The 18,315-nt window shown below is 40.0% G+C and overlaps 1 protein-coding gene across 1 annotated transcript in view; it reads right to left on the bottom strand.

Moving 5' to 3' along the window:
* TNRC6A (trinucleotide repeat containing adaptor 6A) overlaps positions 1-18,315 on the bottom strand; it is a gene marked incomplete at both ends in the record, with an annotated part of 168,240 nt that overhangs the window by 39,293 nt on the left and 110,632 nt on the right. The window contains one exon of the mRNA XM_080703922.1: positions 4,328-4,738. Coding sequence (XP_080560048.1) covers positions 4,328-4,738 — 411 coding nt within the window. The remainder of the gene's footprint in view (positions 1-4,327; positions 4,739-18,315) is intronic.

Raw genomic sequence — 18,315 nt, forward strand, 5'->3', positions numbered from 1 at the left:
TGACTCTGAGGATAGCTACCTAGGGAAGTGTGAAAGGTGAAGTGCCAAGATGTTTGCATCTTGCTTTCAAATGGTTCACCCACAATGAACGTGTGTGCACAGAGGTGCATAAGTCTAAACACATACGAGAGAAAAGGAGAAAATGAATGAATGGTGTATGAAGTCAAGATGGGTCTACATCAAGAACCACTGGATTTGGTGGAAGGTATAAAAGTATATTCACTGCTCTGGTTTTTATACTTTTCTGTATGGATCATGTCAGACGAATGGCAAAAATGTCAGCGAACACTGGTCCAGAAGAGCAATATTGCTGAGCATAGTAGTCCCCCTGAAATCCTTTATTAAAACTGGCCTCCATCTGAGCATTAGTGGAGAGCAGACAGGCCTATTAGGGCTCTAAACATCAACTGCAAGAAAGGTCTTAAGACTCAAGCTATCAGTGTTGAGGCAGTGCCCAGTGGCAAGCCAAGGTTCAACCTGCAGAGATGTCTGCTTGACCAGTACAGGGGGGGCCAACAAAACCCCAAATGCAAAGGCACTGAGCAAGGGTATGCAATCTGACACAGCCAGCTCAGTTCCCACCTTATCGCTGACTTCACACACCTACTAGCTCCTGAAGCCCACATTTAGTTTGTGGCTTCTAATGTATAAATGTTTAATCTCACTTAAGCGCTATACTTAACTCTTTGGTTGCAATGAATAAATTAAAAATGTATTAAATAAGGACAAAGGAGATATCCAATACTTCTCCTTTTTACCATAAAAACTGTAAGTGAATTTCTATATAGCACACTAATTAATTTATTTAATTTAAAATTTTAGCCAGGCGTGGTGGCACGTGCTAGTAATCTCAGCATTTGGGAGGCTGAGACAGGAAGATCACAGTTCGCAGTTACTTAGCAAGGCCCTTCGCAACTCAGTGAGATCCTCCTTCAAAAAATAATAAATACTAAAAAACAGAGCTGGGATGTAGCTTGGCAGTAGAATGCCCCTGGGTTCCATCCCCAGTACCGCAAAAATAAATAAATAAAAATAAATGAATAAATTTTGATTTGTGTATTTCACTGTAGTGCTGTCAACAAAATGACATCTGTGTACCAGAGCATATGTACACCAATGGTAAGGTGCAACTTTCATTACACCACTAACAGAATTATTTAGCTTTTTTGCAGAACTATAAATTATCTGGGTCATGGGGTGTAGGGGGATCATTCAACTATGTTAAACCAAATTCAGGTAGAATTTGATTTAGCAAACCACACCAGAATTCCACATTTCTGAACCACCTGCAGTTACTGGCAGCGTAGGATGTCCATTCAACTGAGCCACGGCCCCGGGCACTGCTCTTCACTGACTAACAGGATGTGTTCTAATCTATGAAGTGGAGCTGACACTACTAATCTATAACACAAGAACTGAGTGAGTTAACATGGTGTGCGGACCACAGCAGGCACCCCACATAGGTCAACCACACTATACCATCATTGTTACTGTTGATAGTGTTTGATAATTGACCTGACTCCTTAAAGAGCCTTCTGTGATACAGTGAATAAGAATGGTATATTTTGTAGCCAGTTTCCATTACTATTGCTAGTATCACCTGAAAAGATGTTTTAATGTAAAATATGTTGGTAAGTGGAGAATCACAGTATTTTTAAAGAGATAAAAGTATAAATTTGGTTCTCCTACACCCTCCTGATTTCCAGCTTATTAACCTCTACATTAATACAGCCTACTTTTGTAAAGTTCTTTTGGAAATAGGCAGAATATTTTCCCTTCTCAGTCTTTTCTGAGAACTTCTGCCCACATCTTAGGCATTTTCAAATAAATATACATCTATAACGCTGTATGCGTGTGTTACTGTGGGTTGAATCCAGGAGCATACTACCTCTGAGATACACCCCAGCCCTTTTTATTTTTAAGCAGGGTCTGGCTAAGTTGCTGAGGCTGGGCCTTGAACCTGTATCTTCCTGTCTCATTCTCCCATACACTGGGATTACAGGCATACACCACCATGCCTGGATCTATATTATTTTTTAAACTTTTTTTTTTTTTAATTCTGGAAATGATAGAACCCAGGGGCTTTCTATCTCCAGGCTATATTATATTTTATATTTTATTTGGAAACAGGGTCTCACTAAGTTACTGAGAATCTCATTAAGTAGCTGAGTCTAGCTTCGAACCTGCACAATCCTCCTGTCTCAGCTTCCCAAGTACTGGGATTACAAGTATGTGCCACCACGCCCAGCATGCAAGCTTTTTTTAAAGCTTTTTTTTTTAAACTGAGGATTGAAGCCAGGGGCATTCTATCTCTGAGTTAAAATCCCAGCATTATTATTATTAATAATAATAATTTTGAAACAAGGTCTTATTATGTTGTAGAGGGCCTGACTAAGTTTCTGAGGCTGACCTTGATCCTGTGTTCCTCCAGTCTGAGCCTACCAAGTTCTGACGTAACAGGTGTACACCACCATACCTAGTTTCACACTCATTTTGAGAAATAAGATGTATGATACTCTTTATGTTTCTATTTTTAAAACAACTTTGCTCTTTCATTTCCCAAACTGAAAAAGTATACTTAATAATTTTCTAAATATACTTATTCTATCTCACTATTTATACTACCTTGCTTAGATATTCTCAAGCATATATAATACAAAAAAAATCTCTCTTAGGTTTTTTTTTTTTTGGTACTGGGGATAGAGCCCAGGGGTATTCTATCTCTGAGCTACACCCCCAGCCCTATGTATTATTCTTTATTTTAAAACAGGGTCTCACTGAATTGCAAAGGAAGTACCTAAATAGTAGCCGAGGCTGTCCTCAACCCACGATCCTGTCTCAGCCTCCCAAATGCTGGGATTACAAGTGTGCGCCACCATGCCTGGCTTCTCTCAAGATTTTAACTACATTTTTTCTTATGCTGATGACCAATAAATCCAACCTGCCTTTCCAAATGAAATTCAAATTATTAACTGCCCACTACTTGGCAGTAGACATAGTCCACTAAATCAAACTCTTCTTTAAGAAAGTATAAATCCTTCCCGAGGACTGATAAGGAAATCGAGGTGATCCTGCAGCTGCAGATGATTCTCCAGGACTCTTTTTTTAACCTTAAGCACTAGCCTCTTGAGACTTATTAGAGCAGTAGTTTACTATCCCCTTTCTTCCCACCTCACTACTCTCTCTGACTCTTTCTGTCTTCCTCTTTTCACCTTTCTCTTAGCCATCACTTCTGGGAAGGAAAAAACTTGACTTAGTATGGGGAGGAGGGGGAGTATAAATCTTTCTTGCTGTTATGGGGAAAATAATTTAGTTGGCACCTAACTACTGGGCACTAAGCTAACTGCTTTAACAAGCCATGTAATTTAGTCCTCAAAGAACCTTATGGGGTTTAGTATTGTTCACACTATATATTAAGAAAGAAGGTCAACCAAGAATATGTGGTGCATGCCTATAGTTCTAGTACTTAGGATGCTGAGATAGGAGAATTGCAGGTTTGCCACCAGCCTCATCAAATTAGCAAGATCCTCTGCAACTTTTTGAAACTGTGCTTCAAAATAAAAATGAAAATAAAAATAGGGCTGGGGGTATAGCTCAGAGGCAAAAAAAAAAAAAAAAAGTCACATAAGTTATTTGTTCAATCTCACACAGGTAATGATTGTCTAGAAGCGTAGGGCGTATTAATTAGAGGAGTAGGAATATTAATGTAAACCTGTATCCTTTCCAGTGACCATGTACTGCTCGCAGTACCTCTACTAGAAAACTCACAGTATGTCCTCTTCACCTTACCTATCACATCCAGTATGTCGCCAAAGCACAGCATGGTGGTTATGAGCATAGCTTTGGAGTCAGACAGATCTTGACGTGAGTCCAGAATCTGCTATTTATTAGCTGTGAAATACCATAATATATTACAATGTACATCATAGTTCTTGGTATATATTAGAAAGCAGAGGTAGAAGGTGAATAACTACCTGAGACAATTAGAAAACTCGACATAAGAACAACTGCACCTCATAGGACTGTTGAGGATCAAATGCAATGACATGTAAGTGCATGGCATACAACTGGGGTGAAGCTTTAGCTATAAGCTTCCATTAATGGACAGAACCTAAAGGGAGAGTGATGCACTTTTTAAGTAAGGTGAGCAGGTAACTTGTAGGAAGCATCTTAAAATTCTCCACTCATAACTCCCTGGATAGGACTCTTACATTAAAGCCCAGTTCTGAGAAATACAAATATACTGCCAAAAAGCTCTAAAGTTGTGAACTTGCTACCCTGCTAATGATGCAGACGTGTGAGTCTCATAAGAAAAGCCTTCTCTCACCTGACTGGTCTTTGCTGCTCTGCACCTCTCCGTTACTTTGTGGCTGTTGATTTGTTACAGCACTGCTTTCTGACTGGCTGTTTAACACCTTAACAGCAGATCCCAGGTTAGCCGCTATGACAGGAAAATGCTGACCCCTCTTTAGAAGCTGCTTATGTTCCTGGTGGCGAAATCGTGGAGGTACTTCTCGAGGATACCGAGGCAAGACCTGTGGCTGCTGCTGCTGCTGCTGTGGCTGCTGCTGTGGCTGCTGCTGTGGCTGCGGCGGCGACTGTTGTTGCTGCTGCTGCTGTTGCTGATTGTTGGCTGTAGCTCGCTTGGCATTATTATTAGTGCTGGTTGCTGTGGAAGTGCCGTTACTAGAGTTGGCAGGCTGAGGCTGGCTTACACTGGGCTTTATCTGTTCTGGCACTAATCCCAACAAAAGAAAAGGGGTGGAAAAGATTAGCCAGTGAAGTTACCTCCATAGTTAGCCACCCAAATTCAAAGGTACTACAAAAACAATCCCCACAGAACAGAAGCTTTAAGTGCGAGGAACATCCTCACTCACAGGCCCAAGTTCTCTTAGGGCATCATGGCCAGGAGTCAAATTTTACTTCTACTGAAACGTAGACAATAAGGGCATGGGGACCCTTGGCTTTCCTTGGCCAGGATGACAACTCATGTTCAACATCTCTTTCCCACATTGCTCTGTGATCAGAAAGTGAGTACTCACAATGTAACTATGGGACTCACAATGTCTAGAAGAACAGATGTGCCACAAAGCACAGTGTTGAAGTCTGAGGCCAGCCCGAGCAAGTCAGCAAGACCTTGTCTCAAAATAAAAAAGGGCTGGGGATGGACCTCAGTAGTAAGGTAACCTAGTACAAGAAGTGGGGAGGGAAGAGGAAAAGACCTGCTGGTTTCCTTACAAAATGTAAATAAAGCAATGGAAATGCCTTAGATCAGCAACAATAGACCCAATCTCTGAAGCTGTATGAGCTTTACGGTACCAGAAGAACCCAGTTGTATAAACCTGCCAGGAACTGTGGTCTCCTTTGTGTAACCAGGATATCTATGCCTTGCAGAGCTATCTAAAGGCCAAGGGTTTAATGCTCATAAAGCAAAGAATACAAGTCTGTATAAATAGTGGCTATTCATTGATGAGTGGCACAATACCACCTAATACATTAGTTGTAGTCTAATTATTTCTGTGGAATTCTGATAGAGCTTCATAGACACCACTGTCAGAAAAGAGAAGTGAACACCTTCATATTACTAGTGAGAACACTCAGAGAAAACTCTATTCAAAAGCTGAGAATTCTTGTCCTGGAAATAAAAGAGATGTGCCCTCACTGCCAGGGCAACTTTTGTCTTCCTCCTCTACAGAGAATGGATAGTCTTAGTCAAGCATATAACCACTCAGTTGGTGGAAGATACTACTGTGGCCTGAATAAAATGTGTATCAAACACCTGTAATGTACATGACGCTGTAACTAAAACTCTGATCACCTGAATTGTTTATAATAGCCACCAACTTCTGACACACACGCAGTCACAGTATTTGCCTCCCTTAATGTAACCTAATTGCTGTCTTCCTTCTCTGGACATTGATTAATTCACTCTATACCATTCATGCTATTTTTTTCCCCCCAATATACAGGGCTTTGCTAAGTTGCCCAGGCTACACTTGAAAGCACAATCCTCCTGCCTCAGCCTCCCAAGCAGCTGAGATAACAGGTGTGCGCCACCAGGCCCAGCTTAATATTTTTAACAATGTTCTTGACCTCCTAGCTATTTTCTCAATGTGACTTCAATTTCTAAAGGAAACTGTAATTTAGTTTTATGGCGAAAAATTATAAACATTGTCTATGGCTTGGAATTCTTTTCATTATTCCTGATGCTCAATTCCTATTAATAATTTGGACCACATGCTTTCTATGTCTAATTATTTTCTGTATGAAAACTCTCCCAGATATTTAATGCTCCCAATATGTAGCAATGATATATATTCCTTTGTTGGCGATAAATATTAGCTATTAAAATACATTTAATGAAAATAAAAAGGTACCAGAATACTCTGAAGTGCCTCCAAAATAAAGTATATGTAACTGAAATTATGGGAAACATAAAAACTGCATATGCCTAGGACTGGACTCGGCATGGCACTGGGCAACTGAACGGAAACTTAGGTGGCAGAGTCAGCCACTACGGCAACCCAGAATTGTTTAACACTTAACACTAAAAAAAAAATCAAGCATTCTTAAAAAAAAAAAAATATATATATAGTAAGCCCATATACATATGACAATTCATACCCCAAAATTGCTATTTATGTGAGAAAGTAACAAGAAAATGCTCTTGATATAGTCAAAGAATTTGTAAGTAACCTATAATCAAACACTGTGAACAACCTACAGGAAGACATGTACAAGAACCCAACCTCGGCATTAGTAGTGCTCAGGAGTTTATTTACATCTGTCACCCAGCAACCCCTCCCTACCTTACTCAAACAAATGCTATATTTTTCGTCAGGAAAGGATCACGTGAAAAACAAGGCTAAGAAAGATTTTCATTTCTGGGGCCAGAAAACTCCACTAAAATCAGTAAATAAATGGAGACAATCTAATACAAGTTATAAAATCTAACTAAAGTAGAATCCTGGGCATAAAATGGGATGTACTGGTAATAAGTACAGCAGAAGCTGACAGGGGGTATAGATAAGGGCAAAGAATTGCTGGGAAACACATGTCTATACTGAGTAATTCTGGCTACTGTAATATATGCTGTAAAAAAATTCAGTTTATTATGATAATAAGCACACAAACCACTGAAAAGAGGAAATAATAACTAGAAAACCTGATCCATTAAAGACAGACAAAATAGAGGGCAAAAATTCAAAATTGTGATTAAAACAGAATACAAATAAGATACAAAGAATAACCTTTAAGTATCTGTAATCACAATAAGCATATAGGAGTTAAATGCACTTGTTAAAACACAAAGCCCCTTTAACTGGGTTAAGAAAAGCAAAGAAAATACTCTGCAAAAAAGTACTTCTGAAGCAGGAAAGGCTATGAGTATAGAGAAATGCTAAGAAATTCTAAATGAAAACAGCATCAATATTAGACAAGAAAAATTCAAGTAGAAAATAATTATAAAGGGCAACTAAAGAGATGTGAACAGTTAATAGCGTTTATATACCAAATCTCATAGCATCAAAATATGTGAACCAAGGAGAAAAACAGAAGATAAACATATGCCATGGAAACACTATAACATCTTTTCTTTTCTTTTCTTTTCTTTTTTTTTTTTTTTGGTGGTACTGGGGGTGAAACCAGGGTTTTTTGTTTGTTTTTTACCTCTGGGCTATACTCCCAGACCTATTTTATATTTTATTTGGAAACATGGTCTCACTAACTTGCTGAAAGCCTCACTAAGTAGTTGAGGCTGGCTTCGAACCTGTGTGAGCCTCCTGTCTCAGCCTCCTAAGGGCTGGGATTACAAGTGTGTGCCACCACGCCCGGCTCTATAACATTTTTTTTTTTGGTGGTACTGGGGTTCCTGGAAACCCTTCTACCTCCGGGCTACACTCCCAGACCTATTTTTATACTTTTTTATTTGGAAACTCAAAGCTCAATTACTTCCAACTAACAATAAAGCAACAAATGCAGTAAATGAAGCAAGGAGAATCAATAAAGACAAAAACAGAAACTAACTGCCTTCGAAGTGAACCCATGAGTCTAAAACATGATTATATTAAGAATTACCTAATTAGAAAATTTTTAAATGAAAATGGAAAACAAAAATGAGTTTCTAGAGCCAGGCGTGGTGGCGCACACTTGCAATCCCAGCGCTTGGGAGGCTGAGACAGGAGGACTGCACAGGTTCAAAGCCAGCCTCAGCTACTTAGTGAGGCTCTCGGCAACTTAGTTAGACCGTTTCCAAATAAAATATACAGTAGGTCTAGGAGTATAGCCCGGAGGTATAAAAGCCCCAGGGTACCACCCTCAGTACAACCAAAAAAAAAAAAAAAAAAAAAAAAAAACTTTCTATAATCAAGACATTTCTTTTAACTCAACTCTATAACTAGTTTGAAAAGCTAGCTATAGGAAGTAATAATGATTTAACATTGAGCATCAAAGAGAAAGGAAGACTAAACTGATCAACTAATTTACAGAGAGAAAGCAAAACTTTGTGAAGGTACTCAATGACCAGATAGTGTCACTCATCAATATTACTCCTTTTTTTTTTTTTTGTAGTACTGGGGATGGAACTCAGGAACATTCTACCTCCAAGCAACACCCCCAACCCTATTTTTTTTTATTATTCTAATTTTAAAACAGGGTCTCACTCAGCTGCAAATGGCCTTGCTTAGTAGCTAAGGCTGTTCATGAACTATGACCCTCTAGTCTCGGCCTCCTGAATGTGGAGAATACAAGAGTGCATCACCCTGCCTGGCTGGCTACTGGAGTATTTTTTAAGAAACATGTACCTTTACATGTTTACATTGTTGAATAGTACAGGAACACATACAGCACCAACAATATTGTTACCAGTAAGTCAAATAAAATTTTAGTGATCCCAAACAATGGGAACAAAAAGAAGAAATATAATAATAGTACTAAGAATTAATAAAAAAAATTTCAAATGTGGACATTCAGAAAGACAAGAAAATAGTATATAATTCATACCAATAAAACAGAAAACCCAGCTAAACTCTTTCTTTCCATAGAGAGTAAGATAATAGATCTTTGAAGCTTTGTGGACCAGTTTTTGCCATGACTACTCAACTTTGCCATAAGCCATTATAGCACAAAAGCAACAAGACAACATATGAAAAAATGGATGTGACTGTGTTCCAAGAAAACCTCACTTGCAAACACCAGGCAGTGGGCCATGTGGCCTACAAGGTATACTTTTCCAGTCCCTGGTCTCCAAAACATAATTTACCAAGTAGGTTGATAGGATAGAAAGTCCTATAACGACGACACTGAGAAGGTCCTCTAAGATTTATCCCTCTAAAAAGTGCCAGGCCCAGATGACTTTAGAAGCGAATGAGAGAGACAAGCAGGCAGACACACACATAAAAGCAGAGAAGGGCAGATGAAAAAATATATATATATGTGTATGAATATCTTCAAGAAACATGTAATGTTAAAGCCAGGTATGGTGGCACACATTTGTAATCCCGGCATTTGGGAGGCTGAAACAGGAGTATCGTGGTTCACGGATAGCCTCAGCTACTTAGTGAGGCCCTCTGCAACTCAGTGAGGCCCTGTTTCAAAATAGGACTGAGGCGGGGTGTAGCTTGGAGGTAGAATGCCCTGGGTGAGTGAGTGAGGAGAGAGAGAGAGAGAGAGAGAGAGAGAGAGAGAGAGAGACAGACAGACAGACAGACAGAGACAGACAGACAGACATAGACACACACACACACACACACACACACACACACACAGAGACAGAGAGAAATAAAAAATTAAAAAAGGGCAAATTCCCCCCCAAATAATTTTACATAACAGACAAAATAGAAATAAAGGCAAGAATAAGTCATTAAGGCAGATGGGCAGAAGAGAAGGGGCTATTAAGTTTAGTAAATGGCTAACTCCTTTGACTCAGGCAGGAGTATCTCCTTCAGTTTCCCCCAGCCCCTCTAGATGAGTCAGTTAACAGGCCCAACAGATGCCTCCTTGACAGAACTCAAAGGACTCCTGCGTCTCCAGGGCCACTGATGAGGCTTAGGGACTTGTTAATTTACTCTGCTCTCCCTGGTTCCATGCCTCCCTAAACCTACCACCATCTACCTGCCCAAGTTATCTCTAACAGGAAAAAATATCACTATGAATTAAAAAAACTCCTTGGTACAGCCGGGCGTGGTGGCGCACACTTGTAATCCCCGCACTTGGGAGGTGGAGACAGGAGGATCGCGCAGGTTCGAAGCCAGCCGTGATGGTGTAAGAGACCCTGTTTCAAAAATATAAAATAGGTCTGGGAGTGTAGCCCGGAGGTAGAAGGGCTTCCAGGAACCCCAGTACCACCAAAAACAAAACAAAACAAAACAAAACAACTCCTTGGTACAATACTTCTTACCTTACCATTTTTCCAGATCTATATCTTACCATATCCATGTGCACCAAATACCTGCAAGTTCCTCCAAAGGTATCATGTTCTTTCAGTGCTATATTCCTTTTGCTCCAACTGCCTTGATACTTTTGCAAACCTTTCTGTCCATCTTGCCTAGGAAACTCCTAATCAAACTCCTCCAGATGCTGTCAATCTTAGAAGCATTTTATGACAAACAGCTTGCCCTTTTTCCATGCAGAGAGAACTTTTCAAACCCTCTACACTGCAGTGGATGTGCTCTGAGAAGCGCTGGTTTCTTATTTTTCTTTCACTCTCTACCAGCAGCATGGCATTCCTAGTACTAATACTAAAGGTAACAATTCAGGAGCTGTCCACACACACAAGACACCTGAATCCACAGAACTAGACAACAGTACTGACAGTGAGATGCTGTGGAGACTGGCTTCCAAGAGGTGAGTAATCGAGCCAGGAAAGAGGGGAGACAGACAGACAGACACACGCACGCATGCGCACACCACAAGGAGAACGAGACCATGCAGAGGTGGCGGCAGAAGTTTCACATAAACCTCTACTCTCAGGAAATCTAGAGTCTGCACAAGCTCAGTCAACATGACCATTACTATGGGAAGATCCTCTAACTGGCCCTAACATTTTAAAGGAATTTCACTTGGCTAGTAAAAATGCATACATACCAGTGAAAGTTTTATTGTTACTTTTTTTTTTTTGTCACATTGTGACCCAACTCATGTTACAGTTGAAAGGAGACTGGTAAAATCTGAAGTGATCCAGAAATCTTAAAAACAAGCATTCTCAAAGAATTTGAAACAAGTTTCTTCAGTTGTGCACCAAATTTGTGAAAAATTGACTGAATACTATAATTATTAATTTTTGCTAAATTTTACTACTTTATGACCTTTCTAATATTACATATGTAAAAACATGTTTTATAAACCTAAACTGTTCTTAAAGAGTCTATCAACTGAAAATGAAAAAGTACATAGAAATTGCCTTATATTCAGGTAAAAAGTCAAGACTAGGTAATATGCAGAATCCAGTTCTAAATACACCAAGTTGTAAATGTACACAACACCACTTAAATTAATATTACTTCAGTCTTTAACAATTTAAAATGCTTCTTAACCAATTTACTTGAGAAAACACTTAATAAATGAACTTCACTTTGTCTATAAGTTTAATAAAAACAATTTTAATTAACCCCGTAATCAATCACCTTTGATTACTAACCCCCAAACATCAATTTCTATGCCTTAATACCTGAAACCCTTTCATTGTTCCAATCCTTCAACTTTGTATAGTAGTTTTCATATTGGCTACATTGTAAATTTTCTAAAACACTAGCAGAAATGTTAGGTATTGAGTGTATATAAAATGCCATTTTAACGCGTCACTTTTAACAAAATGAAGCATTAAGATAACCTCAAGAAATTAAAAACTACAGTATAGATTTGCATTTAAATTATTGAAAAGACTGAAAAACTTAAAACTACCAGCTAAGAATATTACTTAGTAAACATCTATAGCATATAGAGTGCTTTTAAAGACTTGGCAAAGTTCAGCCGGGCGTGGTGGCACACGCTTGTAATCCCCGTGCTTGGGAGGCAGAGACAGGAGGATCGCGCAGGTCCAAAGCCAGCCACGCGCGCTGGCTTAAGAGACACTGTTTCCAAATAAAAATGTAAAAATGGGTCTGGAGTATAGCCCGGAGGTAGAAGGGCTTCCAGGAACCCCAGTACCATCAAAAAAGAAAAAAGACTGGAAACAGTTCAAATTTAAGATAATTACTATTTCTATCTAATCTCAAGCTGGGTGATTAGATGGAGAAATAAAACCACCAGGTTAGGGTCTTTGAAGACAAATTGTTATGAAAGCTCCTCAGAAAATGTTGTTCTCACATAAGAGCAACAATTTAGGATTTTACAAAGTATTCATCTTTTATTTGTATTTTTTCTACTTTCTTAAATGATATAAGGCATTATCACCAAAATAGAAACTAACAAATCAGGAACTTAGGTCTTCTAAAATTACAGGACAAGTCCAGCACAGTGGTAGACGTCTGTAATCCCAGTATTTGGGAGGCTGTGACAGGAGGATGGCAGGTTTGAGACCAGTGAACAGTGACCTAGCAAGACCCTGTTTCAAAGGGCTAGGGTGTTACTCAGAGGTAGAATGTCCCTGGGTTCAAATTCTAGCACAACATACACAAAGTATAAGACACAATTTCTACCTGTCAAATAACTAGGTTAAACTCTGAATGCCTGGTGCTTTAAATATCCTTATAATGAATTGTTCAAGTGCTATCTTTAAAACTGTCATCTACAGATAAACATTCTTTAAAATCGTTATTATACATTATTTTATGCTTTTCAGAGGCACAAAATAAAATCCCGATAGAGAAGTTAACATATAACAATCTAGCATATTTAAACTGTAACCATTTATTAGGAAACACTATGTTATTGTTTTCTTTATTGTCAGTATTTTTAATATGTTTAAAATATATACATATATATATATTTTTGGTGGTACGGGGGGGGGGGGATTGAACCCAGGGGCTTTCTACCTCTGAGCTATACCTCCCCCACACCCTATTTTTTATTATTTTGAAACAGAGTCTCAAGCTGGCCACAAATTTATGACCCTCCCGTCTCAGCCTCTCAAATACTAAGATTACAAGAGTGCACCATTATGCCTAGCTTGTATTTTCTTTAATACCAAACTCTCAAATCAATTATTCTAGCTGCTCCATTAAAATAAGGTACCTTTTGCTGGGCGTGGTAATACCCGCGCTTGAGAGGCGGGGACAGGAGGATCACACAGGTTCAAAGCCAGCCACGCTGGCTTAAGAGATCCTGTTTCTAAATTTTAAAAAAAAAGTAGAAAATAGGTCTGGGAGTGTAGCCCGGAGGTAGAAAGGTTTCCAGGAACCTCAGTACCAGCAAAAAATGAAAAATAAAAGTACCTTTCAATAATATTCATATTAAAGGTAATGACCAGAGGAAGAGCAGACAAGTTTAGGTGAAAATAATTCTTGCAGCTTTTCTCATAGGCAGCAAATTATCACACGGAGACACAGATTTTCAAGACACAAACCTGATGAGAACTTCAAAGTGATTAGAAAATTCTTGCTGGGCATGGTGGTGCAGGCTTGTAATCCCAGCACTTGGGAGGCTGAGACAGGAGGATTGCGCAGGTTCGAAGCCAGCCTCAGCTACTTAGTGAGGCTCTCAGAAACTTCGTGAGACCCTGTTTCCAAATAAAATATAAAACAGGTCTGGGAGTGTAGCCCAGAGATAGAAAGCCCCTGGGTTCCACCTCTAGTACCACCAAAAAAAAAAAAACAAAAAAAAAAAAACCACAAAATTCTCTACGCCAAGAAATTCCAAAGATGCCAGTAATTTGAATTTCATTTGGAAAGCAAATTGATTATATTGGCCATTAGCATAAGAAAAAATTTAGTTAAAATCTTGAGGAAGCTGGTGTGGTGGTGCACACTTGTAATCCCAGCATTTGGTAGGCTGAGACAAGAGAATCGCCCTTTATAACTCAGTGAGACCCGTTTTCAAAATAAAGATTAAAAAATAGGGTTGGGGGTAACTCAAAGGTAGAATGCTCCTGGGTTCCATCCCCAGTATGGGGGGGGGGGAGAGGAGAGGAGAGGACAGGAGAAGAAGAGAGGAGAGGAAGAAAGGAGAGGAGAGGAAGAGAGGGAGAGAAATTCCATCCAAAGTAAGGTGTTTCCAACTTCTATTGGTTTCCCACTCTGCAGCTTTCAGTAAAAAAATGGAAAAGCACAATGCTGTTTACTGCTGTAGATGTACTGTTTGCTAACTTCCTCTGAATTTAAGGACTAATACTTGGAATTCCATCTACTTATATTTAAAGGAGGATCAGAGGGGGGAAGAAGACAGCCAGTTAAACAATATAAAGTTTTTAAAATATGGCCAAATATTACTATAAAAATCAATTTGTTGCTCATTAATAAGCACACTGGGTGGCTTATGATTCCCCTGTATAATATATAGACTCTCTGTCCTGTCCTGTCAGCTCTGGAAGGCTGAAGAGTATAGAATAGAAATCTGCTTAAGCTGATAGGCCCATTCTCATGCAGGGAGACATATTCCTTGCAGTGAGGTAGAGCGTGTGCACTGTGATTCACCCATGTTGGGTTGCATTTTACTTTATGAGAGAAAAAAGCCAATCCTTATCTGGGTGGGAAGGAACTTTAAAGTGTCTGGAGAAACTGTCAGCCTGTTCTTTTTTTTGGGAAGGGGGTTGGTACTGGGGGTTCCTGGAAACCCTTCTACCTCTGGGCTACACTCCCAGACACCTATTTTTTATATTTTTTTAAATTTGGAAACAGGGTTTCTTAAGCCAGTGAGGCTGGCAAACCTGCGCGATCCTCCTGTCTCCCACCTCCACGCCCAGCTAGCCTGTTCTTTTAACAAACTAGAAAGATGCTAGAATACTGCAAAGCCACAATAATGGAAATTAAAATTTACCAAGTATCAACTTGGTATCAAACAATATGCCATCTCTTTATCCTCATCATAATTCTATAAATTTTATATATTATTTCTATTTTACAGACGAGGCAAGCAAGGTCAGGAGGCTGACAATGCATAAGCATTTGATAAATAGCAAAGCTCAAATTTAAAACCAAATCTAATTCCCAAACAAATGTTCCTTCTAACACACATTAAGTTCCATTTTACCTTTAAGAGTAAAAAACAAAATCTCTAAGCCGGGCGTGGTGGCGCACGCTTGTCATCCCCGCGCTTGGGAGGCAGAGACAGGAGGATCGCGCACTTTCGAAGCCAGCCGTGCGTGCTGGCTTAGGAGACCCTGTTTCCAAATAAAAATGTAAAAATAGGTGTGGGAGTGTAGCCCGGAGGTAGAAGGGCTTCCAGGAACCCCAGTACCCCCCAAAAAAAAACCTCTAAAAATAGGGGAATTGGTAGCTTTGGATTAACCACCTTAAAAATTACTCCATAACCATTAAAATTGACTAAGACTAAACCAGGAACGTATGCTCAACACGCTAACATTAATGAAAATACAGGGGGTAGAAAGCAACCAAAGTCTCTGTTCCCTTCCTTTCAGTTGGAGATTTTACCTTTCCAAAAAGTTCCTGTCTGGAAGTTGCAAATGAAAATTTTCTACCAGTGTATGTCAAAATGAGATATCTATGAGACTAAACATTTACTACCCTCTACACACATTATTTATGTTCTGTGCATCATTTTGTTCCCACAACATATAAGTAGGCTTTTACGAGAGCTGAGTTTGGAGGTTTAAAGGCTTGCCCAAGACGTGTGCTGCAAAGGAAATGGTCAGATCCAAGTCCATCAATCGGGACTTCTTCCCACCGTGCAGTGTTTTGTACTGAAATTCAGGACTGTCCTCGCCAGCTGACTCAAGGCCCCTGCCTGTGGCTACATCTGCTGCCTATGAGCACTGTTTTGCCAGTGTGTTCTCCTTATGCTAATGCACTGAGAAGTACTAGCATGCTTGTGGTCCCGGTGCTTGGGAGGCTGAGACAGGAAGATCGCAAATTCGCAGCCAGCCTCAGCTACTTAGTTTAGGCCCTCTGCAACATAATGAGACTTGTTTCAAAAATAAAGGAAAAAAACCTAATCCCAGCATTTGGGGAGGCTGAGACTGGAGGATCGCGGTTCGCGGACAGCCTCAGCTACTTATTGGGGCACTCCGCAACTTAGTGAGACCCTGTTTCAAAATAAAGAATAAAAATTATGGCAGAGGGTGTAGTTTGGAGGTCGAATGTCCCTGGGTTCCATCCCTAGACCCACAAAATAAATAAATAGTGCTGGGATTACAAGTGTGCGCCACCACACCTGGCTTGGGGCATCTTAAAAAAAAAAAAAAAAGATAGACAAATACATAGAAATAGAGAGAAGATAGAAATGGGGAGGTGTAGGTCAGAGGCACAGATGTAGTTTAAGGATGAGTAAGTCTAGAGAGCACATGTACAACACAAAGACTGAGGTGATAGTATAGACTGAAAATGTGCTGAGAGTAGAACTTACCACCCTAAGTAGATAAAACTATGCAGGCTAATAAAATGCTGCTGTGACTGGTGTACATACTTCACTGTGTATATTTATGTCAAAACCACTGCCATTCTGTGGGCCAGGCATGCTCCTCAAGCCTAAGAAGTATTGTGAACCTAAAACCATAACTACCTAAAACCATTAACACAAACAAAATGTTTTACGGATAAGAAAAAGTGTGACCAGCTATGAAGGGAGTTGCCTCTAGGAAGGAGGGAAGGGAGTAAAAGCACTGCTGACAAAACAACATGATGGATTTTTCAGACATAACTCTCAAATCCTCAGCCTAACATTCCCAGAGTGTGGAAAATCTAAAGCAAGATGACCCAATTATTGTTCATACTTATGTAAGATGTGAGAAAGATGACTTGTATTTGGTAAGGCTATATACAACAAGTAGGTATATTCAAAGATCATGTTGGAGGAACCCATGGATCAGCTAACAATCTAAGATACAACATAATTAAGAGCCTGCTTTTAAGATATATCATAAAATCTCAAGAAACTGGAAGGGGAGACATTAATGGTGGTTGGAGCAACCCATGAGAAGATGACATCCTTGTGTGAGAACCTGGATCGAAAAGGAAACAGTAATGAACATCAGCGAGATAAGATGCTCCCAGCTTCAACAGGTTGGTTGAACATGGGAGGTCAAATTAAAGAGGGCTTTGTAAGTTGAGGAATTTGGTCTGGAAGCAGATACAACTCAGGACAACCTGACAGTCCAATACAGGTGGGTGAGTAAAGAAAGTGGAGCCTTAGGAAAGCAATTGGCAGCATTCCCTATACTCCCTGTCACAGCCATGTGGCCTACAAGCCACATCTCCTTAATGTCTCTCCTGATATCACATCCATCTATTACCATACTGCCAAGACCTCAGTTTAAACCCCCACTACTCTTGCTCCTCTCTTCCCTCTGATCTTGCTTCTATTGATGATACTAGGAACTACTGACAAAGATGTTCCTAAAGCACAGCTCATGACCATGACACTCAAAAGCAAACATCTTTGCTGTCTCTGCTGCCTAAGCAAGAAGCCCTGACACCCCCAACACAACCCCTCCAGGACTATATTCTACCACTTCCTCCATATCCCTAGGCCAGAGACAAAAGCTGTGTGCTTATATTCCTGTTCTTGTCCACCTCCTTTGTGCAAAATGTGTTTCTTCTTTCAGCTCTATCTTTCTAATCCCTACCCTCCCATGTACAGCGGTTAATAGCTTTCAAGAAAGAAAAAACAAACCATGTCACTCCTTTGCTTGAGCTCTTAGTGGCTCCACAGAGCTCAAGCTCCTGGGTGTACGTTACAGTTTGGCTCTGGTATGTCCCAGATGCTCAGAGGTTAAAGGCTTGGTCCCCACTACAGCAGTGGTCAAAGGTGGGGCTTTGGGAAGTGATTCATTCGAGGATGGTAGCCTCATGTTGAATGGCCAGGGCCCAGGTGGAAGGAAGCAGGCCACTGGAGGTGTATCTGTGAAGGGTAAGCCTGCACTCCTACTTTCTCCCTTCCTGCCAGGAGGTGAGCTGCTTTCCTTCACTGCCCTTCTGCCAATGTTCTGCCTCCTCCCAGGCTCAAGGCAAGGAGGCCAGCTGCTCATGGACTGAAACCTCTAAAACCATGAGCCAAAATAAACTTTCTTCCCTTTAGTTGTTTATCTCAGGAATTTATTACAGTAACAAAAAGCTAGCCAATACAGTGAGTATGTCTATAAATATATACCTTCTTTGACCTGACCTGTACCTCTCTCCTCATTTACCACTGGGTATTTAACTCTCAAGGAGTACTATCACTGCATATAATATCACTTTATTTTTCTTTGTGACTTGAGTTATGTTG

Source organism: Muscardinus avellanarius (assembly GCF_963383645.1).
Source record: "Muscardinus avellanarius genome assembly, chromosome: 10".
In the NCBI taxonomy this organism is placed as follows: Eukaryota; Metazoa; Chordata; class Mammalia; order Rodentia; family Gliridae; genus Muscardinus; species Muscardinus avellanarius.